Source organism: Castanea sativa, chromosome 8 (genome assembly GCF_040712315.1).
Source record: "Castanea sativa cultivar Marrone di Chiusa Pesio chromosome 8, ASM4071231v1".
NCBI lineage: Eukaryota > Viridiplantae > Streptophyta > Magnoliopsida > Fagales > Fagaceae > Castanea > Castanea sativa.
In genome coordinates, this window is record NC_134020.1 from 38,306,006 (window position 1) to 38,331,989 (window position 25,984).

Below are 25,984 nucleotides of genomic sequence, written 5' to 3' on the forward strand. Positions count from 1 at the left end.
TAGTTTTAATACATTCATTCATTGATTGTTGTAATTTTCCTATTCAATAATTTCAAGGCAAAAACGACATTTTCGTAACGACATTTTCGTCTCTACATTTTCAGGCAATTCTCACTTTGGTCCTTACATTTTTTTTTCATCACTTTTAGTTCCTAAAATAAAAAAAGCGATCTTATTTTTATCCCTACTGTCATCTCACAAATGGAAATAGTCTACATGGCAAATGGAGTGCATCACTAGCACACGAAATGTTGACGTGAGCATTAAAATAAACCACATAATTTTTATTACAAAATTGACTATTTATATTAATAAAAAAATTTAAATAATAAACTTATATTTTACCAACTTATTTATAAGTGTATACAAGTATATCTTATGAACTCTTATCCAAAAAAAAAAAAGTATATCTTATGAACTTATTTACATTATACTCTCTAAAAAAAAAAACTTATTTACAATCTAGGTTATTAATATGGATAAAAGAAGTTTCATTAGATATGGAGAATGTACTTTCCGCTAATTTAGCCAAATCTTCTTTATGAAATCCATTTCAACTTGTCTAAACCAAAAAAAAAGAAAAAATTATAAACTTATTTATAAACGTAGAAAGGAATTAAGAAAAAAAAAAAATCCATAAAATCACAAATTCTAGAACCAATCCCAACCGTCCATTGTTTAAGACCAACCCACGCGTTCACTCCCAAGTTAAAATTAAAATTTAAAAGCAGAGCTCAGATTCTCATACTTTTCCTTTCTCAAAAAGTGTTTGTTTGATCGGAAAAAAAAAAGGTGAGGAAGATGTCTGGGAGAGCACCGGAGAAAGACGCTATGAAGGGTGGCGATTCTGAGAAGGTAACCCTAATTTCTTTTTCTACGGGTTTGATTATAAACTTGCTTTTTTTGTTTATTCAATTTTATGTAACTGAGTTTCTCAGCTATCTATGTTTGCCTAATTCGTATGCTCAAGTCAAGAGCTTCGCCATTTAAAAAAAAAAGAAAATAAGGTTATGGTGTTTGCTTCCCAAGAGCTTTGTATTGTAGCTCAACCCATCTATTGAATTATCAAAAAAATGAAGGTTATGGTGTTTGTTTGTGACTTGTGTGGAATTATCAATTGGTTATGCTGTTTTTGCAACACCAATGGTGTATGTGTGTGTTTTATGTAACATTAGTAACTGAAGTTATCGACTTGGTCCTATAAATCCCAGAAAAATAATCCGGGAATAATGTTCCATCCATCCTCTCACATGAGTGGTGGGTTTTCACATGAGTTTAATTATTGAGACCCACTATTATTATGTGAGATGAGAGGAGGGAGCATTGATTTTGGAGCGTTAAATAAGTACCTCTTTTGTCTCTGCTAATGAGTTTTAGGCTTTTAGCTCAAACCTTATTTTCTCCCCAACTTAAGAATAAGGTGGAGGGTAATGTTGAACTCTATTTTCTCCCCAATTAAAACTTACGAATAGAATGGAGGGAGGGTAAGGTTGTGGGTTCAAGAAGAATGGAGTGCATGTGGAACTTACATACCAATAGAAAGTATTAGGGTAAACTACATATTTCATCCCTAACCTTTGTATCATATGTCAATTTACCTAAAGTTTTACTTGTGTCAGTTTAGTTTCTAACTTTTTGTTATTGTGTCAAAACAATCTTTGTCATTAAGTGATGGATGAAAAATAATGACGAGACTAACATTGAAAATTTTTTAAAAAAAATTTATGCCACGTGGATGCCAAGTGTACTGACATGATAAAAAATCCATGTCAACACCACCTCACCCAATGGCTAACAGAAACCTAAGAATCCATCTCCTTCTCCATTAACACTCTTCTTTGTGTAAGCCTAAATCTCCAGCGGCAGCAGGCCAACCGCGACCACCTACCCAAACATGGCTGTCTTAGTCCCTCTTCTTCCCAGCACTCTCTGCCTTGCTTTACATCCATGTCTTTCCCTGCTTCTACTAAGCACATTGTTGGTGTTTCTTTTTCTTTAAGGCATTTGGTCAAGCATATAGCAAACACAGACAGCATTAATATTTAGTTAACCACGACCATGAGCATATAGCACACACAAATAGCAGCAACACCACTCTCTTTGCCTTTGGGTTTTCACCCACAATCTCCAATCATTATTATCAATGCTTCTTAGTTAGCAGTTGCTGGTCAAAATTGTAATATAAGTTGTTGATGTGATCACGTAGTTGCTAGCTTCGCCGCCCTTAAGTTGAAATTGCAGAATTCTTCCTTTATTAATGATTCAGATTTTGTTTGTTTTGGTAATCTGAGAGGAAGGAGATAGTATTAGTAGCTACTTTTATAAATTGAAATTGGTCTTTTGAATTCTGATTTCTCATACTGAATTGAACCTTGACACAAATATACATAACTTAATGAAGTTTATGGTTGGGTGGAGCTGGACATTGTTCTCTCTCTCTCTCTCTCTCTCTCTCTCTCTCTCTCTCTCTCATAAGTTGAAATTGGAAAATAATTTTTTTTTTAGTTTAATCGATGTGTCAGTTCTCTCTCTCTCTCTCTATCTCTCTCATAAGTTGAAATAATAGTTTTTTTTTTAGTTTAATCTGTGTCAGTACACTTGGCATCCCAAGTCGCATAAAAATAATATTTTATTTTGACCGTTAGTCACGTCAACATTTTCCATCCATTACTTAATGACAAAGATTATTTTGACACAATAAAAAAAATTAGGGACTGAATTGACATATGGTGTAAAAGTTAGGGACTAAATATATAATTTACCCAAAATATTAAAAAAAAAAAACTGGCTGTTTGTTTCACGTTAATGTCGGTTGTAGCTTGGATCAAAATAAAAGTCTGATTCATAGGATTTTTAAGAGAAATTTTCTGCAGCTCTGTTCAATGCCTATGAAATTTTCTTGGCTCTTCGTTTTGTAATTTATCTAGAGCCGTTTCACAATATGTGGAACTCACATATGTAGGATCCACACATATTGTGAGAGATATATCTCATAAGATATAAGATAGATGATAGTTTTTTGATGATAGGGATGGCAATACAGTGAGACAAGATCAATGCGCTCATGGGTTCCACATTCCCTTTTTGTGGTAAAAAAATCCACAAGGGACGAGAGCGAACATGTTGAGTTTGGGGTAAGTTGATTATCTTTGAGAAATGTTATGTCCACAACATATTCACAATACTTTCACAACAAATCTTAAGTGGCAGATCGTTACTAGCTATCTCTAGTGGGCAAAAGAGTAATGTCAGCGGTGGGTTCAAATTAGAACCAGCAACAACTTACCACTTAGGATTTATTGTGAACATTTTGTGAAAAATGTTGTGGATGTAGCACTTCTCATTATCTTTTACTAATCATAAGAGATAAAGATAATCGAGAGTAAAAAGAAAGAGTGAAAAAAAAAAAGTTTTTGAAGATGGTGGTATAACATGTATTAAAAAAAAGCACAAATTATAATTAGGCTACTTATACCAAAAAAAAAAAATACTAGACATATAGAAAATATTAAATTATATGGATAACTAATTTCTATATATATCAAATAAATTATGTATATATATTGGGTTAAGGCGGGCGCCAACAAAATTCGTCTTCACCCCAACACCTCTTTGGGGTGGGTAGAATTGGGTGGAGCAAAGTTAGGGAGGGCATTTTTTGCTATTCGATGCATTTAGAAATATTGTGTAATAAATTATATTATGTATCACCTATAATACTTATGTGTTATAATAAATAGGAATTGACTTATTATATTTCATAAGAACCTATTTTTCATATTTTACATAATCACTCTTCAAAATAGTCCACATCAGATTATCTATTTTACACAACATTTTATTAAAATACTCTTTTTTTAATTGTTTCTCTTTCTTCGCACACAACAACCACCATTTACTCTCTTCTTTCATCGTTAGTATAAAAACCAAATATAAAATGAATAGTACTAATGTAAATTTACACGGTTATTATAGAATCATGTATTTTTACACAACTTTGTAATCATGTATTTTTAGTTTTTTACATAACTTTGCATGGACTAATGTGGGTGAATTTTAGGCTTGGGTGGCTAAAATGTGGTACTATTGGTCAAATAGATAAAAAGAAGCGTTGTGAGAATTGAACTCATGACCTCTTGCATCCAAAGCGAGAATAATACCACTCGACCAAACAGCCTCTTTTGTTCTCGTCTTCCTATTTTTTTTTGTCATAAACCTTATAACTAATGTGATAAATCTTAAAACCCTTTTTTATTAATTAAGTTTAAAATTCTTCGATCACAGCTTATTCATAACTCACTTCGTTTCCTTCAACAATTCATCTTTCTCAGACTCCAAACAAAATCAGAATTAGGGGTTTTTTTGGTACCAAATTCTTCAATTTTCAAATAAATTCACAATCACAGTGTTCCTAATTTCTGTAACCCTAATTAATTTTATCACTTCAATTTTTTTTAAATAAAACAATTTAACTGGCTTATTAATTAATTAATTTTTGTTTGAGATTGTTGGTGTAGGTTGTTGGGGTTGATAACACGTTTAGAAGGAAATTTGATCGGGAGGAGTATTTGGAACGAGCTCGAGAGCGTGAAAGACAGGTAATTTAATTAATTTATTTATTTAAAAAAAATTTCATTGTGATTAATTGCTCTTAGTTGATTGTGGTTCCTTTTTGTTGAACTGTAGGAGGAAGAGTCACGGTCTAAATCCAAATGTAAGTGATTTTAATTTGATAATCTTTTTTCAGTTTGAATTTGTATTTGTTTCTGGTTTGATTGGTTTTAGTATCTCTGTGTGTGTGTTTTAATTGAACCCTTAGACTTGTAGTGTAATGGGTAGAATTACTATTGGGCGTTCTACAGCGTGTGTAAATTGAACCCTCTGAATTGTAGAGTAATGGCTTTGCAGAAATAGTACTGGGTGTTGACTTTGTGTGTGCGCGCGCACTCACACTCGTGTTAACGAACCCCTTTTAATCATAGAGTAATGGGTTTGCAAAATTAATATTGGGTGCGCCTACCTACCTGCCTACATGTGTGTGTGTGCGCTAATTAAACTCTCTAAATGGTAGAGTAATGGGTTTACAGAATTAATATTAGGCGTTTGTATGTGTGTGTTCTAACTGAACCCTTTGAATTGTAGGCTAATCAGTTTGCAGCATCAATATTGGGCGGTTGTATTCTGTGTGCATGTTAATTGAACCCTGTGAATTCTAAAGTAATTGGTTTGCAGAATTAATATTGGGTGTTCTAATCTGTGTGTGCATGTGCATATAACAGTGAAGAATTGATATTGTTTGTTGTTTATATGTTGAAAGAATTGGCTCTGCTGAAGAGTAGATTGATGGGAGTGAAAATTTACATGATTGGTTGGTTTTATTGCAGCAAAAGGTCCTCCAGTGCAGAGGAAGCCTTTGAAACATAGGGATTATGAAGTGGACCTTGAATCTCGGTTAGGAAAAACTCAGGTCTGTTGCTTTGTCTCTGTTTCTTTTCTAGAATTGTTTTTCTTCTTGATTGTGTGCTTAGGCCATTTTGCTTGTAAGTTGTACTAGGAGATTCAGACACTATTGTAATTAGTAGGTGTTCTAGCCAAAAAGAACTAGGTCTCTCTTACTGCCTTATGTTGCTTTTTGTTACTTTAAAGAAGATGATACTAAAACTTTTACCTCTTTGGATGGGGATTTAGTAGATGGAGTGACAAATGCACCACCAATATAGACGGATCACACCTTTGAAGCAAACCTGCTTATAACAGTTGACAATCTCAAAATTGGAGTCTTGGACTTTCCATTTTTATTGTGGAAGTAGAAATATGCATTTCCTTTGAACCTAGTTCATAATTATAATTAGTTTTCATTAATGAACAATTGTAAATCTATTTAACAATTGAGACAAATTCTATTCATACATCTTATTCACTTTACCCTAGGAAAATATTGCAGCAAGATTATTGAGATTTTCAGGTCAAATAAACTACGCAGAAAATGAGGAAATGCTGTATGTACCATTCAGAGTACATGAAACTAAGGAATTAATGTCCTATTAGAATACCATTTTGGTAATTGAGCTATATATTTGTGGGCCTGAATCATATTGACATGCAGCATTTTATAGACTGGGATATGGTCCTGTGTAATGGACTTAACCGTGTGTGTGTGTGTATATATATATATTTTATGGATTTTGGCTTTGGTATATAATCTGCTGAGTTTTGAATGTTGTGGTTGGCGTGATCTCGATTGTGAATATATGGAATAAAATTGTCATGATTTTCTACATTTTATTGCTCTAATTGTGTGGGGTATATTTTACTTTGTGTTTTCATAGGTTTTGATTTGTTCTGCCTGATAAGTTTCTTGGCACATATAGCATAACTTTTTATTTCCCTGTTAGTTTAAACAGTTTGAAACATCTATAATTGTATGTTGAATATCTTATACCAAATCTTGCTCGACTTAATACATGAATTTATTTTGTCATTTAATTTTGCAGGTTGTTACTCCAGTGGCACCTTTAAGTCAGCAGGTACATGACCATGTTCTCATGTGTCCCATGTCATCATATGGTTATTGCTGATATCTATCTTCTTTAATAGTACTCTTATATTAAACATTTTTATTTACCATGTTTTCTTGATTAAATCTGTTCATTTTACAGGCTGGATATTACTGTTCTGTTTGTAAGTGTGTAGTGAAAGATTCTGCAAATTACTTGGATCATATCAATGGAAAGAAACGTATGTGGTTCTCTGTAGACAATATTGTTTCATCAATTCTTTTAATGAAGAGTTTTCTTAGTTTGATCACTCTTCTAATGGCTCTTTTTATCTTGTCACATAGATCAAAGAGCGTTGGGTATGTCTATGCGGGTTGAACGGGCATCTGTTGACCAGGTACATTTTGGCAAGTAATTTTAATTATGATGAATGAAAGTTTAATAAACAGGCATAATTGAATGTGTAAAAAAGGATGCAACCTTTTCTTAGGGAAACTCTCAAGCTTAGGCTCTATGTATGTGAAGATATATAGAAGTAAACCATGTAATATATGTAACATGGATGCTAAAAATCCCACCTTCCAGAGATGTCGAAGAGGAGATCACCACTATTCATTTAAAGATAAAACTATTTTTCTGGCCTGAACCATTTGATCATAAGTACATATTTTTCTTGTTATGGTGTATTTGAGCTGCAACTTTATGGTCTATAGGTCAAACAGCGATTTGAAGTTCTTAAGAAGCGGAGAGTTCCTGGAAGCTTCACAGAGCAAGGTAAAGAATTTGAAGGAGAAGGAATTTTTTTTTTGGGGAGTTTGTGTGTGTGTGTGTGTTTCAGTAGAGGTTTATGTAACTGGTTGGTAATCTATGGTTGGCAGTGGAAAATTGATCTCTCTCTCTCTCCCAGATCTTGATGAGCGGATCTTAAAGCAGCAAGAAGAAGAGGAGGAACGGAAGCGCCAACGTCGAGAAAAGAAAAAAGAGAAGAAGGTGAGCACTGTACTACCATGGTTTGCTTAATACTGTATATGTGAGCAGTGAGCCACAAGATTGTCGGAAAAAAAGGGTGTATGCTGTTTTTGCCTATCTCTAGATATTAATTTCTCAGGCCAATGCTATGTAATTCATGAACATGTTATACTTTATACGTGTAAGGAGAGTATTTTTTTTTTTTTTGATAGGAGAGTGTGTTTAACAGTCATGTTTCCTGATATTTTTTATGTTCAGAAAGAGGTGGCAGAAGAGGAAACTGAAATTGATCCTGATGTTGCGGCAATGATGGGATTTGGGGGTTTCACTTCATCCAAGAAGTGATCATGTTTCATTATTATTCCATCCCATATTTGGAGTGAGCTTTGGCCATGTAATCTTTGTAGCATTGTACTTGTGACAGTAAGGAACAGCTTAATTTAGGTACCTTGACCTTTTAGAAATTGTTTTTATATAAAAAAAAAAAATTATATTGCATTTGAGATGTTCTATGTTAACACTTTGTTTGTTCTTATTTTTTTTAATGGTTGAAGCTTGGGCCAACGCCAAAAGCAGTAATGTGGCTTGGTTTCGGGAAATAAAAGTTTTAAAAGCAAAATGGAAAACATGAACTCTGAATTGTTTTGTGAGGTGCGTAGACATTATTCATTCTGTTAGACGACATGCGTTCAAATGAAATGAAAATGAAAATGTTGATGTTTTGTTTCAGAATGGTCTTAGTCTTGGGCGAAACAAAAACACTCAATAGTTATATAAGGCTTACATAGTCACATCACGCTAAAAGTGTCCGCCTCTTGCAAAAACGACATGCTGTTTAAGGGTTTGTTTGATTAGGTGTTTTGAGGATTTTTTTTTCAAGTAACATTAAATATTAAAAAATTTAGTTAGTTGTCATGTTTTAAAACAATGATGAAAAATAGCATCTCGAGTTTTTAAAACTCGAGTTCCAAGATAAAACTTGAGTTTATAAGTCTCGATTCGCAAGCCGTGAGAGCCAATGTGGACGAAAAATTCACGTGGAAGCATTTAAGACTCGAGTTTTAAAGACTCGAGTTTTACCTTTCTTCAAGATAAAACTTGAGTTTATAAGTCTCGATTCGCAAGCCGTGAGAGCCAATGTGGACGAAAAATTCACGTGGAAGCATTTAAGACTCGAGTTTTAAAGACTCGAGTTTTACCTTTCTTCATCTCTGGGTTTCTTCATCTGCTAGGTTTCTTCTCCTTCTTCTTCCTTTTGTTTTATTTTTTTGTTCTTCTTCGTTCTTTGACGGCAGATCTGTAGACCAGATCGTGCCTCTTCAAATTGTCTCTTCGTTCTTCCTCTTCAGATTAGATCGTCTCACTTCGTTCTTCCTTTTCAGATCAAATCGTCTCTCTTCGTTCTTCTTCTTCAGATCAGATCATGCCTCTTCAAATTCAAATCGTCTCTGTTCTTCGAATCGCCTTTGTTCTTGTTCAAATCATTTCTGTTCTTCAAGTACAAAATCGAGTCTTAGAGACTCGAGATCTATGTGGCATTATACCGCCAACTCACCAAGTGGGAATCGAGTCTTTACCGCTCGAGTTTTAGATTGAAATCGAGTTTTTGAAACTCGAGATGCTAGTTTGCATCATTCTTTCAAACCCATCATAACTTACGATATGCTTCCTCCTCACACTGCTGCTCTGAAAATATCCTCTTTGAGAGACTTATGGCCTGTTTGGAAGTTTAGAGAGGGAGGAGAATAGAGGGGAGTAGAGAGGAGGAGAGTAGTGGGGAGGAGAGTAGAGGGGAATGATTAGTACTTTCTCTTATTTGGATGTTTTAAAAAGTATGATGGAAATGAGAAAAAATTATTTAAATAGACAAATTTACTCCTATTTGAAAAAGAACTTACAACATTGATCTATAATTAATTTGTTAGATTAAATAATTATTTAATCAACATCCTCATTCTATCAAATACCACTAATAAAAGGGTCATTCTACTGTACCCCTTATTTTTTTTAGTGGGTACGGTACCCACCCAAATCTATATTATTAATCGGTGTTATTTTAATTGTGACAGTTGATTTAAGTTTAGTGCGAAACTTGTTACCGGGAGACTAGGTTAGTGTATAAAAGCCAAAAAAAAAAAAAAAAACGAAAAACAGGTGATTCTCTCTCAACTTCATATCCTCTCTCTCTCGTGTGCTACCTCTTTTTCCTTCTCTTAAAAAAACCTCAGATTGCTGCTTCTTCTCCCATGTCCGTCAACTTCACTTCATCCCATCAGCATCCTCATTTACTCACTGCTAAGGGTTTTTAAGGGATCAACTCGTTTTGATTTTGTTTAAGGTAAGAATCAAACAAAACCCTAATTTCTCTTTCATTGTTTGATGCCCCTTTTTCTTTTTTGATTTTTGAGAAAATTTTGGAATTTCGCTCTTAAATTTCATTTCACTGTAATTTTGGCAAATTTCTGTGTTGGTGAGGTACCAATTTTGTTCTTTCATAGTTTCTCAAAAAAAAAAAATTGTTCTTTCATATAAGTGGCACTGAAAGTGCTTGTTGAAATGCTTTTTAGGGATTCAGTTTTTCCAAAACTTGTGGCTCTGTGTTCTGCTCATCAGGGGGTGTGGGTTCTTGTTAGTGTGGTGTTGAAATTTTATTTGTATTTATTTTATTTTATTTTATTAGTTAGCAGAGGAAAAAGACAACAACTATGTATTTAAAGGGGAAGGGTTTGTATAAAGAAATAAATTTTTTCTTTTATGTCCTAGGGAGGACACAGGTATAGAGTTTCTATTTCATTTCTTTTCTGTGTGGTGTACAACTAAGTTGTAATTCTGTAGCTATTGCAGCATCTCGGAATCAAATCTCGAATTTTGTTTTGAGTGTTTTCTACTTTTAGAGTTTTAGAGTTTGAGAGCTGTTGTGTTGCATTTTGGCTAGTACAGAATTGGGTTTTTTGTACTTTTGCTTGCTATTTGCATCTCAGGTTGTTTCTGGTGTCTGTGCTAATAAAATTTTCTGATTTATAAAAAAAAAAAAAATTTAAAGAGATTGTAGATCAAAATAACGAAATTTTTAGAAACATCCTGTTATTTTATATTTACATGTTGAATTAGTCAATAGCATTTTTGGACGGTCAACTAGAATGAAACGGACGGCTACTTTTTATGCTAGTGCTTACTCAATGGCAAGGTTTTTATTTTTATTTTTATTTTTATTTTTATTTTTACTTTTTTTATAACTGTCTCACTAGGTAAATTTAGTTGCTCATGTCATAGACCTGCTCATGTCCAATTTCAAGGCACACATCACCTCTCTCCCTTTTTTTTATTTTCTTGATAAAAGAAAAAACCTCACTGCCATATAGCACCTTTTAGTGATGTGGTTATCAACTTGAGACTAGGCTTAAGTCGACTTACCGGGACTTTTGCAGCAACTTGTCCCTAGTCACTCCGATGCATTGCCCATATGCCTGCTTGAGTCTTGATATTCTGTTATTTGGGTAAATATTAGTGCAAACCAGTTATTACACACAAATATGCACACACTTCTTGCACTGAAATCATGACAGTTATGTGCTACAATTGGTATTTGTCAGTATGAAATAAACATTGCCCATATTATTTACTCTTCTTTTCTTCACCAGCCTATGGAAGTACTTGTTTTATAGGGTTTTGACTTAAATTAGCACAATCCTATTTACTAAGCAAATAGCACGATTTTTACATTCCATCCATTGATGAGACCGGCTGAATCAACCCTTACAAACAGAGAAGAGTTTTCTCCTGATACAGTCATTAGTTTTCTCATGGTTTAAGTATATACAATCATCATAGTTTTCTCACCTGCTAATGACCAAAAGGAGTAATAGCAGAAGCAAAACCTGCTAGGTTGTGTTCCTAGCAAACCTGCAAACCCAAAAAGGAACCAAAAATTAAAAACAATCAAGCAATAAAGGGACCAAACGGAAATTTTAAATATATATAATAAAAAATAAAAACCAGATGGAAAAAGGAATGTTAAAAAGGGATGTACCGAAATTTAGAGGCGATAAACGGCAAATTTCGCAAACAAAGAGAGATGCAGAGAGAGATAGAGGGAACTGTATCTTTTATTGTCGACATCGAAGGAAAGAAGATATGCTGCTACCGAACTGAGAAAATTCCGGAGCAGACAAAACTTCAGAGCTCCGTGGGCTTGTGGGATTCTTAGAGCTCCGTAAAAGGTGAAGAAAAACAATTCATAGAGAGAGAGAGAGAGAGAGAGAGAGAGAGAGAGAGAGAGGTGAAAACTGAAAAGAGGGAAAGGAAAGAATTGTTGGTCAGAGGAGGTGAATTTACAAGAAATGAGAGAGAGAGTCGTTCTTAGATTTCAGGGGCATTATAGTCATTTTTCATGTTCTAATGGTATTTTGATCACTTTATAGGTTGTAATGGTTTTTTTTTTTTTTTAAATGTTAGAGGGAATTGAAGGGGTTTTGGTTATTTTTTAGGTTTTGAGTGAATTTCGGTCTTTTCTAATGTTTTCGAGATCATTTTGTAGGTATTAAGGATAGGGGTGTGTAGCGAACCCACCAAAACCAAACCGACTCGACCCAACCCACCGGGTTAGGTCAATTTTTAGGAGATGGTGGGTTGGGTTGGGTCATGATTTTTTTTTTTTTTTTAACAGTGAGTCAGGTTAGGTTTGGGTTATGAGATTTACAAACCTGCCTAACCCAACCAGACTCACCTATATTTAATATATTTTTATATTTGAAAAGATATATTATATAATTTTGATATTTTTTTTTTTTGCCCATTTTCCTAAACAAACCCTGTACATTACACCACTAAGGCATGGGAGAATGCATATGTGGTTGGATCTGGACCCTACACTTGGAATGACTGTGAACAAAGGAAGAGGAAGCATTGACTGAAAGATCCTATTCTTGGTCCATGCCAAAGGCATGACTACTTTGAAAAGGAAGTAAGATATGCATCCGACATAAGACTTAAATACACACAAAAAAGAGATAATGACTTTCTAAGTGTCGTTAACTATGGGACACTCCTTATTGGTAAAATGCATTGCCGGACTACTTTAAAGACATGTGTATCATTCACAAGATCGATATCCCTCTCAATGTCCAGGACTTGTTTCCCAAGCAGCAGCAAAGTCACCTACCCACAGGTCTTAGTGCCACGTTGGCGCAATCTCCATCCTTTAGTCAGCTTTCCATATCACAGCTATGTAAAGTTAGAAAACAAGGTCTCTCTTTAAGGAAGAACACCCTTATTGTACAAGAGCGACCTATTTTCTCCACATAATACAAATTTGAACAAAGCAATAACATTCCATTCTTGTTCAAACCATGGTTTTTCATCCCTTCTCTTAGGGTTTTTCACGTACATCTTATTTCCTTTTTACGTTTTTGCTATCACTTTCATCTTCTCTAACATGTGTCATGTCAAAGTTAGCATTTTTGTCACTTACAAGCTTTTTCATGTAAATGTATTGTTAGATAACTTATTTTATTCCTTTATATAAGCTCAAATTTAACTTGCACATACAAAACCCAAACCCTAAGTTTTTCTTATATAGTTTGTGTTTGTTCGGCGTTATGCTCATGATTATTTGATTATAAATTTGCTTTTAATTGTAGTGGTGTTGTTCTAATGCTCAATTTAATAATAATGAAAAGAAAATTTGTCCAACCCATGGGTCCAACCGACCTAACCCGATCCACGTGGGTTGGGTTAGGTTGAGTTGAACCCTTATGATGGGTTTGGGTTGGATTTTTTTTAACCCACCATGGTGGGTTGGGTTGAAAAAACTTCTTAACCCCTAACTAAGGGTATCTCGGTCTTTGTTAAGTTTCTAAGGGTATTTTTAGATATTCTCTATGTATAGGGACGATTCTGGTCATTTTCTTTTCTAAGGGTATTATGGTCATTTTTTTTGTAAGGGTAGTTTGGTCATATTTTAGTTTTGTGGTTATTTTAGTAATTTATTTATATTTTATGGAAATTTCGGTAGGAAACTTTAGTTTCGTGCTCAGCAATTCAATTATACAATGGCAACAATGGAAGGCAAAAATAATGATGCCATGGCCGAGACAAGTCAGTTCGAAACTTAAATTTTTTTTTCCCATTACAGAAGAAATTTTTTTTTCTAGAAATCAGACCCCAAATACAGGCTGGGCTTTATTGAAACAAGGAAAAAAACATCACGAAACATCACCCAAAACCAGAAGGGCAAAGTCCTCAGGACAATCCTCTAACCAAACTTGTAAATCACACCCTACTTTAGCACGTTTGGCCAAGGTATTTGCTACTTTATTACATGACCAAGGAACAAAAAAAAAATCAGAGAAATATAAAAGAGAAGCTTAGGCTAGAATGTCGTCGACTATGTGACCATACAAGGATTGGTTGGCCGATCCATTAGAAATAGCGTTGATGATTACTGCTACATCACCTTCAAAAATCACTTCGTGTAGCCCAATTTCAATAGCAAATTGTACAGCTCACCTACAAGCTAGAGCTTCAACCATTGCCACAGACTGGGGGAGTGGGACTCGCTTTGACAGAGCACCTATGATCGCGGCATTGGTGTCTCGAATTATCACGCCCAAACTAGCTAAGTCAGTGCTTTTGAATAGAGCTCTGTCGAAGTTGGCTTTGTATCGTGGCCGTGTTGGGACAAACCATTTAGGCTGGACTGGATTCCGGACTAGGACTGGTGCATCATTGTGAGCCTCAAGGAAGTCTTGCAAGATTCTGGCAGCTTTAGAGAAGACCTAGTTCAGTGGCATTAAAATTACTATAATGAATCTCCCTCGAGACTACACAACATACAAATAAATTAGATTAACATCACTTCAAATTTCTAACATATATTTTCTCAAACATCTTCAGTGCATTTCACAACTTAAACCACAGTAGTAACATAGGGAATGAGAAAAAACTAATCCACTGTAACAAACTTCAAGCTGAGAGATTTTTATCAAGCTAAGAATCATAGATCTGTTTCAGTGAAAGAAACTAAGGAATAAGAAATGGATACTCTTAGGCAAAGAAATCAAGATCAAAAGAAAAAATCATAGATTTAGTATCAACATTTCCAAAATGCCAAAGCCAATAGACCCATACACACAACAATTACAAGAAAACCCATTTTCATTCAATCACAATAGATTCGGCCATATTGCAAAGCCCTAATTTTCAAACTCAAGCAAAACCATCAAGCTTTACACTCAACAAGAAAACCCATTAATCAAGCTAATAAAAAAAAATCCAATTTCCATACACATAGCATCACAGTTTTGGCATAAAAATCCAAAAAAAAAAGAGCAGAATACAGAGAGATGAACTAAAACTCTATGAGGCATTTCAACAAATATCTTCAATGCCCACCCAAAAACCAACTTTAAAAATGACAATAATAATAGTTATTGCTAATTCCAGAAATCCAAACAAGAAAACCCATTCATCAAGCTAATCAAAACTGAAACAAAATGTTATTCATAAAACAAAATCTCATCCCTCTCACCCCAAAATCAGTGAGCAAACAAGAGGAAAAAAAAAACCCACATAGAAAAGAAAATAAATGAAGGAGAAAGAGAGGGTACCCAACAATCACCAGCGTTGGTGACGTTGTTGAGAAGCACCGCCAAAGATGGTGGTGTTGGGGCAAGCAAAATCTTGGCCATGGCTAGACTTAAGAGAACGAGAAAAGAGAGGGACCTTAAGAGAGGAGAAGGTTAGACTGGCAAGCACTGTCGGTGGTGGTCGGTGGGCCTCGGAGGCTTCCAGTTGTAGCCATGGTTATGGAGATTAAACTTGTTGGAAGAGAGAAAAGTTTTGAAAATTGGATTTGGTGAATTCGAAGACAATAGAAAGGGGAGAGGTGAAGAAAGGTAGCCCAACACTAGGTGAGACACGGATCGATGACGTGGCAACTAGTTACAACTGTTGGATTAAATCAAAGGCTGAGATTATGAATCCAATTTTTCTTATACGAAAGTGCAGAACGGTTGTACTACTCAATAAGGAATTCCATAAAAGTGCACTGACATGTGATATTGGTGTTGCATAATGTAAGTGATGATGCCGAAGAAATCACCAGTAAGCTGCAAGTACTCCTCCGATTGAAGCAACACCTGCGAAGAGAAAGTAGATGATCGACAGAGAGCACCGGTGTGGTGCCGGCCAAAGACCCTCCGACGATCAAGTTAGAATCTTTGAAACAACCCTAGAGTGCCAGAGTTGAGGTAATTGTGCGTCCCTTTAGGTCATGAGGGTTTTGGGGTATATATAGTGGTATGGGGCCGGAATAAACGCCTTGATGAAGAAGTATTTTCCTTTTAAAAGAGTAATTCGTGGATCTTTGCCCATTATATAGAGCCCTTTCCTTATAGGGATCTTCTTGTTACAGTCGAACGTGTAGTCCAAGAACTTTCCTTATATTCAAGTACGTAGAAGTCAAGACAGGCTAAGAATGAAGGTTGGATTACTCCTTCAGTTTTTTCCTGCCAAGGTCGTCAACCCACGTGTACCTCCTAAAATATCGTCAGCCTATGTATGTCTCAACAAAGGACGTCAGCCAAGGTCCCTTACAACCAAGGTCGTCAGCCCTTGACTCGTCAGCATTATCCGTCGCTACGTAACGGGTACGGCCACGAACGTCAAAAGGAGGCCTTCTAATGAGACTGGCTGACGGGTTGTGTATTCCCGTCAGCCTTCTTAAAAACGTCACTATCAGTAAGGATAGTACCTTCAAATGTGAGAAAAAAAAAAAAGAATTATGAATGTGATAAAAGTACAGTCACATGTAATGTTGGTATTATGCAATGTGAGGCTGGTACCATAAAATGTGAGAAAAAAAATAAGGGAACCACCGAACGTGATAAAAGTACAGTCACATGTGATGTTAGTACGATAAATGTGATATTAAGACAATATACGTGACATGTTGGTATTATGAAATGTGAGGCTGGTACTATAAAATGTGATAAAAAAAAAAAGGGAACCATCAAATATAACAAAAAAATAGTCACATGTACGCTCTGTTTGTTTCAATAATGATGTTTTCTAGAAAATGAGTGATTTTCTAAAAAACATTTTCTATAAAACTATCTTATTTTCCAATGTTTGGTAGCAACTTTAAATAAGTTGAAAAACAACCTCTTATCTTCCCTTATTTAGCTTGCTGTAAGATAGAGTTGTTTTCCAAAAAAATTTAATGGAAAACAATCTCTAAAAATAAGCCATACTTTTTATATTGACCAAAAATAGTTTTCCTTTGACTCATATTTTTTTATACTACCAAACATTGGAATATAAGGAAAATTATCTTTACATAAGGTTTTCCATTGAAACAAACGGAGCGGTAATGTTGGTACTGTGCAATGTGAGGATGATACCATAAAATGTGAGAAAAAAATAAGGGAACCACCGAATGTGACAAAAGTGCAGTCACGTGTGATGTTGGTACTGCGCAATGTGAGGATGATACCATAAAATGTGAGAAAAAAATAACGGAACCATCGAATGTGACAAAAGTACATAAACATGTTATGTTAGTACGCTAATGTGAGGATACTGCTAAATTGTGAGAAAAAAATAAGGGAACCACCAAATGTAACAAAAGTACAGTTACATGTAATGTTGGTACTGCGCAATGTGAGGATGGTACTATAAAATGTGAGAAAAAAAAAAAGAACCATTGAATGTGACAAAAGTACAGTCACATGTGATGTTGGTACTACGCAATGTGAAGATAATACCATCAAATGTGAGAAAAAAAATAAATGAACCATCGAATGTGACAAAAATACAGTCACATGTGATATTGGTACTACACAATGTGAGGATGGTACTATCAAATGTGAGAAAAAATAAAGGAACCATCGAATGTGACAAAAGTATAAACACATGTGATGATGGTACTGCGCAATGTGAGAATGGTACCATCAAATGTGAGAAAAAAAAATTAGAACTATCGAATGTGACAAAAGTACAGTCGCATGTGATGTTGGTACTGCACAATGTGAGGATGGTACTATCAAATGTGAGAAAAAATAAGGGAACTACCGAATGTGACAAAAGTACAGTTACAAGTGATATTAGTACTACACAATATGAGAATGGTACCATCAAATGTAATATTTTGGTAACCTGGTATAGCAGGTTGACTACTAGTGGGTACCATACCCCAAAAAAAAAAGGGGGGGTATGCTAGAATTACCCCTAATAAAAATATAAAACTACAATTAACTATTATCAAATAATTTTTATTACCTCAAAAAAATTATAAAAAAAAAATCCTTCATAAATTTGAAATTTCTACAGTTTCCTTGCATTTCTCACCAACCAAACAAAAAGTTAGAGCAATAAAATTCAAAAATTGACGAAACTACCCTCCTGGAGCTCTTCAAATCTCAACAAAGCCACCTCAACTTCTTCTTCCCAAACCTCTCTCTCCCGCAAACCCTAGCCTTCACTCGCACCCTCCTCTCCTTCGGCACCATCTTCTTCTCCGGCGTCGGCAAGTCCAGCTTCGTCGCCAACAAGATCTCCCAGACCCTCGTCTCCCTCGACATCCGCTCCGCCTTCCTCTAGCCCGTCGACGCCCTCCACGGCAAGTCCGGCAACACCGACGAGCTCCTCCGCCTCGTCCCTTGCGTTCGCGCTAAAGGCGCGTACCTGATCTTCCTCACTTCGATTCAGGGCAATGTGCTCACCGACGTGTGTGACGTGAACGTGCATTTGCCTCTGGAGCGAGAATCTTCCACGGCGATCCAGATGGTTTTCGGTGATACCATCGCTATTGCGCTTATGGCGGCGAGGAACTTGACCAGTGAACTCTCTTCTACATTAGTTTGTTTGGTTGCCTAGAAAGTTGGAGCTACTGTTCGGTTTCCCAGAAAGTTGTAGCAATAGAATTCAAAATTTTCAAGTTATTAGTTAATTTTTTATTATTTATTTTTTCATTTTCGTTGTCTTTCGAAAATGAGATGGATGAAATAGTGAGTTTTTTTTTCATTCACCTTAAATTTTCTCAAGAAACAAACAAAGATTATTTATATAATCGATTTGTTATTTTTTTAATTCAGAAAGGGTAAATTAGAGAATTTATTTGGTCAATAATTTATCTACTCTACTCTCCCTCCAAATCTCTCCAATTTGGAGAATTGAAAATGAAGGGTTAGAGAGAGTTGAAACCCCTCCAAATTCCTTCAAACCCCTCTTCCTCCTTTTTAAAAAAATTTCCAAACATGGTAATTGAACTACTCTCCCTCCCTCTACTCTACTCTACTCTCCCTCCTTTTTTTTTATTTCCAAACAGGCCATTAAGGCCTGTTTGGTATGATATTTCAAACTCGCATTTTTACATTTTAAACAACTTTACATATTTTTTCACACATTTTTTCACTCACACAAGTTTCAAAAAATTACAAAAATTTCATCTCAAACTACTTTACCAAACACCCCCTAAAAGAGCCTTTTTTTTAGACATAAAACTTCATTTTGCAACATCAATTCTTCATAGCTATTTGAAAAACTATCATTTTAAACTCAACACACCATTTTGCAACAATTTATCCAAATACACCCTAAAACCAATAAACACTCGTTGACTAGTACAAAATAAAATTTCATGTAAAACAGGCTCCCGTCCGTTTAGTAGGCTAACTATAAGCATGCATTGTTCCTTCTCAAAAAAAAAAAACTAAATAATAATAATAAAAGCATGCATTGTTGCAATTCAAGTGTTCAACGCTAAACGCCCATCGAGAATAGGCAAAGACTAAAACTAATCATATGAGTAATTGAATATAATTAATTGTACATTAATTCAATTGGGCCGGTCCGTTGAGCTACACAGTATTTAAAACACCAACCTTAACATATTTAGGGGCTACATAGTATTTAAAACACCAACCTTAACATATTTAGGAGCTGTTTCGTAACACTGTTTGAAAAACACAACACTTTTTTCATTCACATGTATTTTTATAATACTTAAACAACATTACTAGAATAACATTATTAAAAATTTGAACCCAAACTCATCCTTTATTGTCTATATGTTAAGGTTAGGAGTTTTTGCGATACAGCTGGGTGCAGTTTTGGGTCATTTGTAGCACCGTGCCACACCTCAATTTTGCAGTTATATGTGAGGTGCGGTGTACAAAGTGCGGTTTGGTTGATTTTGGTATATTTTTCAAGGTGTTATGGCCAATTACTAGTTTACTATGAATAATCATGATAATATGACAATAAGTTTAAATATATATAACATGTGTAACAAAAAAGTGACACAAATATATACATGATTAAAAAAATCCATGATAGATTGACAATAAACTATACACAAATATATAAAAATCATGACAGTAAAACTATACAAAGCTATATAGGTTCAACAAATATAACATGTAACACAAAAATGCTAAACAAGCAACAACCATAAGGTCCATAATAGTGTACCATCTACACTGCTAGTCATGCCTAATGATAATGAGAGGATATTAGGAAAGAAGCTTGAGAGTGTGAGATGGAGAAGTGAATGAGGTTTTGAACTTTTGATTATGTATTTAACCAAAACGAAGTTGTTTTTAATGTTAAATTGGAATACACTAACCCTAGACTGGCCACTTACTTCATATAATATTAAATTAGTAATATATATTTAATATAAAATAAAATATATATATGGGTGTGGTGTGATTTTCTTATCATAAAACTATATACTACACCGCATAGTATGCGATTTTCTTATTATAAAACCTCATAGTGCACCACATGGTGTTGTGCAGTGCAATTACTCCATTTTATGGGCATTTTTGGTCAGTTTTGGTATGATCGTGCGGTTTGAGTGATTTGGCGAACACCGCTAATTAGTATTGTTTTCTTTTTTGTTATATTATTTATATTAAAAAAATAATCTCTTTTTTTAATATTCTAGCAAAATTTTATTTTCATATATAAAATTATTATATAGCATGGATGATTTTGTTATGATGTATGTATGTATGTATATATGTATGTATGTATAGGGCAAAAATAACCAAAGGGCCCAAAAAGGAGAAATGGGCTAGAATGTGAGCTCACCATAATTAATTTGTAGAGATGGAAAAGCAGACAAACACTTGGGTTCCTTATCTAATGGGTTGAAGTCAAGAAATGGGTCCAGATGGAAAGAAGTGAAACTTAATATGTAAAAATGAGTATAAACTGGTACATTGATGTTTCCTCTATCAACCGAGGAGCCTTACTATACTTGAGATATTACAAGCTTAATTAAGAGTGTTTCTCTCTCTAATTTCTAGGTTCCAATCCATGTTCATTTGAATCCATCCCCCTTTTATAATGGTCTCCTTTTCATCCTGACCCTTCACATGGAGGGTGGTTAATCTTTCACTAGATTTTTGTCTTATTCCTCCTTTGGTGGAATGTTGAGTGAACCACAGGTTGTCTTGACACTATTTAGGTGTTATTCAGCCATTAATGCGGTTGACATAGTTGGTGCAGTGTATTTAATGCAGAGGTGATTGATTTTTTCCTTGTAAGTCTTCATTCCCCCTCTTATCCACACTTGTTATTGTTGCTTCCCTCGGCTCATGCTTCCTAGCCTGATGTGGACTTTATCTCATTTTCTTTGGGTGATCCACGTCCAAGGAACTTCCTCAGATGATCTAGATATGTCGATCAAGCTCCTCTTCCAAGTTGTCTCAAGTTACACAAACCAATGACTTGTAGTTGGGCTTACACACTCCTTGGGCTTGGCCCAACAAAGGTGCTACACTTGGATTCTCCCCCCCCCCCCCAAACACACACACACACACACACACACACACACAAATTACAATCAAACATGAATTCTTTATGATACATATATATACACACATAAGCCTGTAAATGAATTGATCTACATATTAAAAGTTCAAAATTATTAATTTTATTTTATTATAGCTGAAATTATATTATCTTAGTTGATTATATAAAATAATTTTATTTTCTAAACTTATAAAAATTAAATTCACCAATATTGTATTATTATAAATTATACATAATTTTTATCACAAAATTGACTATTTATATTACTAATAAAAATTTAAACAATAAACTTATACCATAAGGACATGAAGTCTGAGTAGGCCAAGCGCACTTAGAATAGTGAGATTGATGTTCCCAAATCCGGCCCAAGTCAATTAATATTTGTAAAGAGAGTGGGATGAACAAATTGGGCTTCGCCCGAGGACAAAGATAGAGAAGGAGGATGCAAAAATCTTAGATTAAAATGTATAGGTGGATCTTTACAAGCTTGCCCGAGGACAATGTTCTTGGGTTGTTACATACACTTTTCGCTCTCCTTCTATTAGTTACTGTTCTAGTTCTGATCTTTCTTCCTTGATTTTTTCTGGATCCCTTTAATCTGGAAGTTCCCTTCCCTTATATACTTCTCAGACCATCGCATCCTTGCCCTCTATCTTCACCTACCCAAACTCTTCTTATGACATTTGTCCCCTAAAACTTTTGTTGAAGGTGGTAGAAGGAGCCGCTTAGCTGTGAATTTCACTGTTTAGGTCACTTTCTCATCAATGTAGCTGATAAAACTGTTGTTAGCTATTTGATGCGGAGGCAATAGGCTAACTCTCATTGGAAGCTTCCTTTACCTTCCACGATTATCTCTCTACACCTCATCCTCCTCATTTGGACTTCCTAGAAGTCTTTTGTCTCTTCTCCTATCCTCGGGTAGATCCCCTATTCGGGCTCATGATGCCCCAATAGTGCCAACTACAGCTCATTGTATCCTTCCTTGGTCCTCGAGCCCCCACAATAGCCCTTTAAAATCTTGCTATTACGTATGAGGTAAAAAGTATGGTTTTAGTAGTACTACCACAGTCCGTACGTGCCAAAAGCGTTCCCACGTGGTAACGTCTCTTCATTTGTCCTCAGCACGCTCTTGACGCTTCGATATCCACGATGCGTCATTTATTGTGTCAGGTGGCTCCTTGTCTGCCCACGTTCTATGATGAGATGATGATCCTACAGTTCTCATTCACCCTAATTTACGAGTGGGAAATTTACCTCTCATTTTTCACCTCTATATAAAGAAGGATTGGAGATAACTTTGCTCCATTTATCCATTTCGCAATTTTTCGTTGAAGTGGCAGTTCGAGGAGAGATTCTTCTATTGCCTGTAGGTGCGTCCAAATTCATTAATTTTTATACTTAGATTCTTTGTTAGCCACACCATAAAACATCCATGGGTAGATTTGCTAAGCTAGTAGATACTTCCAAAGGCATGGCTGCCTTTAAGGCCAAATATAGGATCCCTAGTGGTGTTGTACTCCGACACTGTGAGTTAGGAGAATGGTTGGTTGTGAACAGACCTTCAGGCTTAGTGGTAATTCTGATGATCGCCTTCATAGAAGGCGAGATGGAAATCCTCATGGGTAGGGTCACTAGGGACTTCCTCATGAACTATAGGTTAACTCCCACACAATGCATCCCCAATGTATTTAGGGTCCTCGATAGCGTAGATATGATAAACCGTAAGATGGGAACCAATCTTACATGGCATGATGTGAACTGGGTATACAATTGTCAAAGAAGGCAAAAAGAGAAGGAGACCAACTACTATATCAAATCTAGGGTCCCAACCGTTATGTTAATTTCGTGTATGCCTAAATCAAATAAGGGTATGGATGAAGACTTCCTCATCATCTTGGGAGACTAGCATGATAAATTACACTGTCCCACCCAAGAGGGGGAACCAGGTAGGATTCCCACAGACATTAAACACACTTAGGATTTTCTGATTTATGTAAAGAAGAGATTTTATAAGAATCTTTCCCTAATACATAACTTATGTTGCATGTTTATTGGCAAATGAACATCACACCGCCTCGACCAAGCACTCCGTGAACTTTCCCGATATAAACAGAATCCTTAGATTAGAAATTTTTCTTCACAAGGACGGTCAGCTTCGGGCGGTGCACGTGATCCTTGGGTTCAACCCCATTTCCAAACATTTCCAAAGTCCCAAGCACGTAATCAAAGCTAAGGACCCTAAGCTAACTTTGATTGACGTAGCAATTCCCAACTTCCTCACAACAGAGCCCTTCATTTGAAACTCAAAACGCTTAACTTCCAGCCTCGCTTGTAACCAAGCTCCTTTACTTCTAGGAGCAACCTATTCCTTTAGACGACGAAGTAGAGGAGTGCACCCCGGAGCCCATTCAAGAGGTCACAGACAAAGATTTTGAGGTCTTCTACCAGTAAGAGGATCCCGATGGCATTCCCGGCCCCTCCCATCGTCCTTTACAACTTGCCCAAGTCAACACTAGCCAAGAGGAAGCCAATATCCCAGAAGGAATGGTGCTTGAGGAAAAGACTCCAAATCTCCTGGCATTGCTCAAAGCCTACGCTGGGGATGCTTCCCTAGCAGTTTCGGCGTTACTGGTGGTGCCTCGACCACCAACTCCTACTTCCACGGGTGCATCCTCTAGGGACACCGCTGACAAAAAGAGAAAAAGGGGCCAATGAGGCAAAGGGTTCGAGGGGGCCGAAGAGGGGGAGGTTTCTCGCTTGTCGCATCAGCCCCCCACCAAGGAACCCCGAACAACGAAGGCTCAGCAGAAGAAGGGCGCCTCTATCGGGACCTCCAAGAGTTCAGAGGGGGGACAACCTTCAAAGGCCTTCCCTTGGAAACCAACATTTGTGCTAATCTCGGGGAACCCTGTCATGAGTGACGCTACCCCGAGGGACACTCAGCAAGGAAGATCAGGCATTCTCTCTAAATGTCTTGAGAAGGCCCTTCTCCTCCCCGAGGATATGCACGAACTTCAGTCTTTAAGGAAGAGGGAGGTCTTCTTGTCCCTTAAGAGGGACCTTGCTAAGGTACAAACTTAATTTCTTGTTTTGGTAAACTCATGTCCTTATTGTACTTGCGCTTACACTTGCCAATGTTCTAATTGGTTCAAGCAGCCTTCGTGGCTGAAGAGTGGGTGGACCACGCCCTGGGTGAAGCCCATGATGCTGACACCAAAAAGGAAGTAGCTGAGAAGGTCCAAGCTGAGGCAGAGCAAAGAGTCGAAGACACTTTGTTCCATCTAACTGGGGTGGAAAAGTATAGGAAAAATGTTGAGTCCGCCTTAATCAGTTTTGAAAAGCAGGCTGCAGAGGTCTTGGCAGCGCAAAAAAAGGCCAAGAGTCAGCTGGCCCTGGCCATGTTAAAGGTTAAACAACGACAACAACAGCTGGAGGCCAAGGACGTTGAGAAGGCTAAGGCTGAGCAAGCGGCCTATGACGCGGGCATGACCAAGACTGCCTAAAGTCTGACAGCGCAGTTCCGAGACGTTGCTCGAGCCTTTTGCCTTGAGGTTTGGGGTCAGGCCCTCATTGCAGCTGGGGTTAGCACTGAATCAGAGCTTAGAGCTCCCGATCAAGTATACTATCCTCCAGCTCTACGCCTTACCCATCCTCAATCTTCTGCTGACCCTAGCTTGACATCTGCCTCAGTCCAGCCTACCACCACTCTAGCTGCCACACCTACTACAAAGAAAGAGCAAGATCAACCACCTCGTGTGACCGTTGTGGACGTTGAATCAGAGGAGGTAGCTAAAGTGGGGCAGCTAAAGAGGAAGAAGAAGGAGAGGGAGAAGGATAAAGAAAAAGAGAAAGAGAAGGGAAAAGAGGCATTGGCCTGACTTAGTCATAGATTAAGAGCTATTTAGCTAATTTTGTAATTGGGCCTAAGTTTAGTTGATGCCCTATCTTTCTTTTATTGTAATCCGACTTTTGAACTTCAATGACCATATTCAACTCTTATTGTGCACTCTTCTATTTATGTAATTCTAATTTACCCTAGTACATGTTCTGCTATCTCATTTTTTAATATTATCTGAACATGTTATCTGGTAATTATCTTAAATTTTTCCTAACAATATCCCATCCAATCTTGAATAAACTTGAAGAAAGTCGGACTAACACTTAGGGCAATTGGTAACAGTGTTCTGTCACTTAATAAAAATTTCAAGCAACACTTACCTTACTCTGGATTTAGGAGGCTAGGAGACTTATCTACTCATTACCTATGATCCGAGGAAATAGGCATGACTTATGATTTTACTTAACACATAGAGATTTTACATAAGATTAACTGGTCCAAGGTTTGCGACTCAAGGAGTCGAACAAAACCAAGATTTTGTTTAACAGTTACAAACTTCCACAGAAAGGTTAATTTACCCAAGGGTATCTCATGGATATACTTACAAATGTTTTAAGTGATGCTCATGGACATTTCTTCAATTAGGTTATTATGACAAGGGTCTTAGTTGTCCACTGCAAATAAATCAAGCACTAATTTACCCAAGGTATGTGGTCCGATGAACTAGACATGACCGAGGTTCTGTTTAATACTTAGCATAGTAGGAAAATATTAATTTATCCAAGATATGTGGTCTGAGGAATCAAGCATGATCAAGGTTCTGTTTAACACTTAGAGAAACAGAAAAATATTAATTTAT

General features: G+C 36.2%; 1 protein-coding gene and 1 long non-coding RNA gene across 3 annotated transcripts; both read left to right on the top strand.

Moving 5' to 3' along the window:
- Positions 1-574: 574 nt before the first annotated feature.
- LOC142607914 (uncharacterized) lies at positions 575-7,986 on the top strand. 2 transcript variants are annotated; one of them, XR_012839393.1, is made up of 10 exons: positions 575-855; positions 4,518-4,598; positions 4,687-4,714; positions 5,385-5,467; positions 6,495-6,527; positions 6,660-6,738; positions 6,842-6,894; positions 7,211-7,271; positions 7,376-7,487; positions 7,725-7,986. XR_012839393.1 is itself a non-coding variant. In XM_075779582.1 (10 exons), the coding sequence occupies exons 1-10, from the start codon at positions 802-804 to the stop codon at positions 7,809-7,811; spliced, it is 642 nt and encodes a 213-aa protein (XP_075635697.1). In that variant the 5' UTR covers positions 575-801; the 3' UTR covers positions 7,812-7,986. The 2 variants fall into 2 exon arrangements, 1 of the variants encoding a protein (XP_075635697.1); XM_075779582.1 differs by having other exon boundaries at positions 7,405-7,487.
- Positions 7,987-9,629: 1,643 nt separating this feature from the next.
- On the top strand, positions 9,630-10,502 carry LOC142608081 (uncharacterized). The gene is made up of 2 exons (XR_012839424.1): positions 9,630-9,804; positions 10,034-10,502. It is a non-coding gene; the product is annotated as an uncharacterized LOC142608081 (long non-coding RNA).
- The last annotated feature ends 15,482 nt before the right edge of the window (positions 10,503-25,984 follow it).

Excerpts from the sequence above, each read along its gene's own strand:
- LOC142607914 (XM_075779582.1), top strand. The coding sequence starts at position 802 with ATGTCTGGGAGAGCACCGGAGAAAGACGCTATGAAGGGTGGCGATTCT. Across the intron at positions 6,895-7,210 it reads AACGGGCATCTGTTGACCAG|GTCAAACAGCGATTTGAAGT; the intron begins GTACATTTTGGC and ends TATGGTCTATAG. Across the intron at positions 7,272-7,404 it reads TGGAAGCTTCACAGAGCAAG|ATCTTGATGAGCGGATCTTA; the intron begins GTAAAGAATTTG and ends TCTCTCTCCCAG.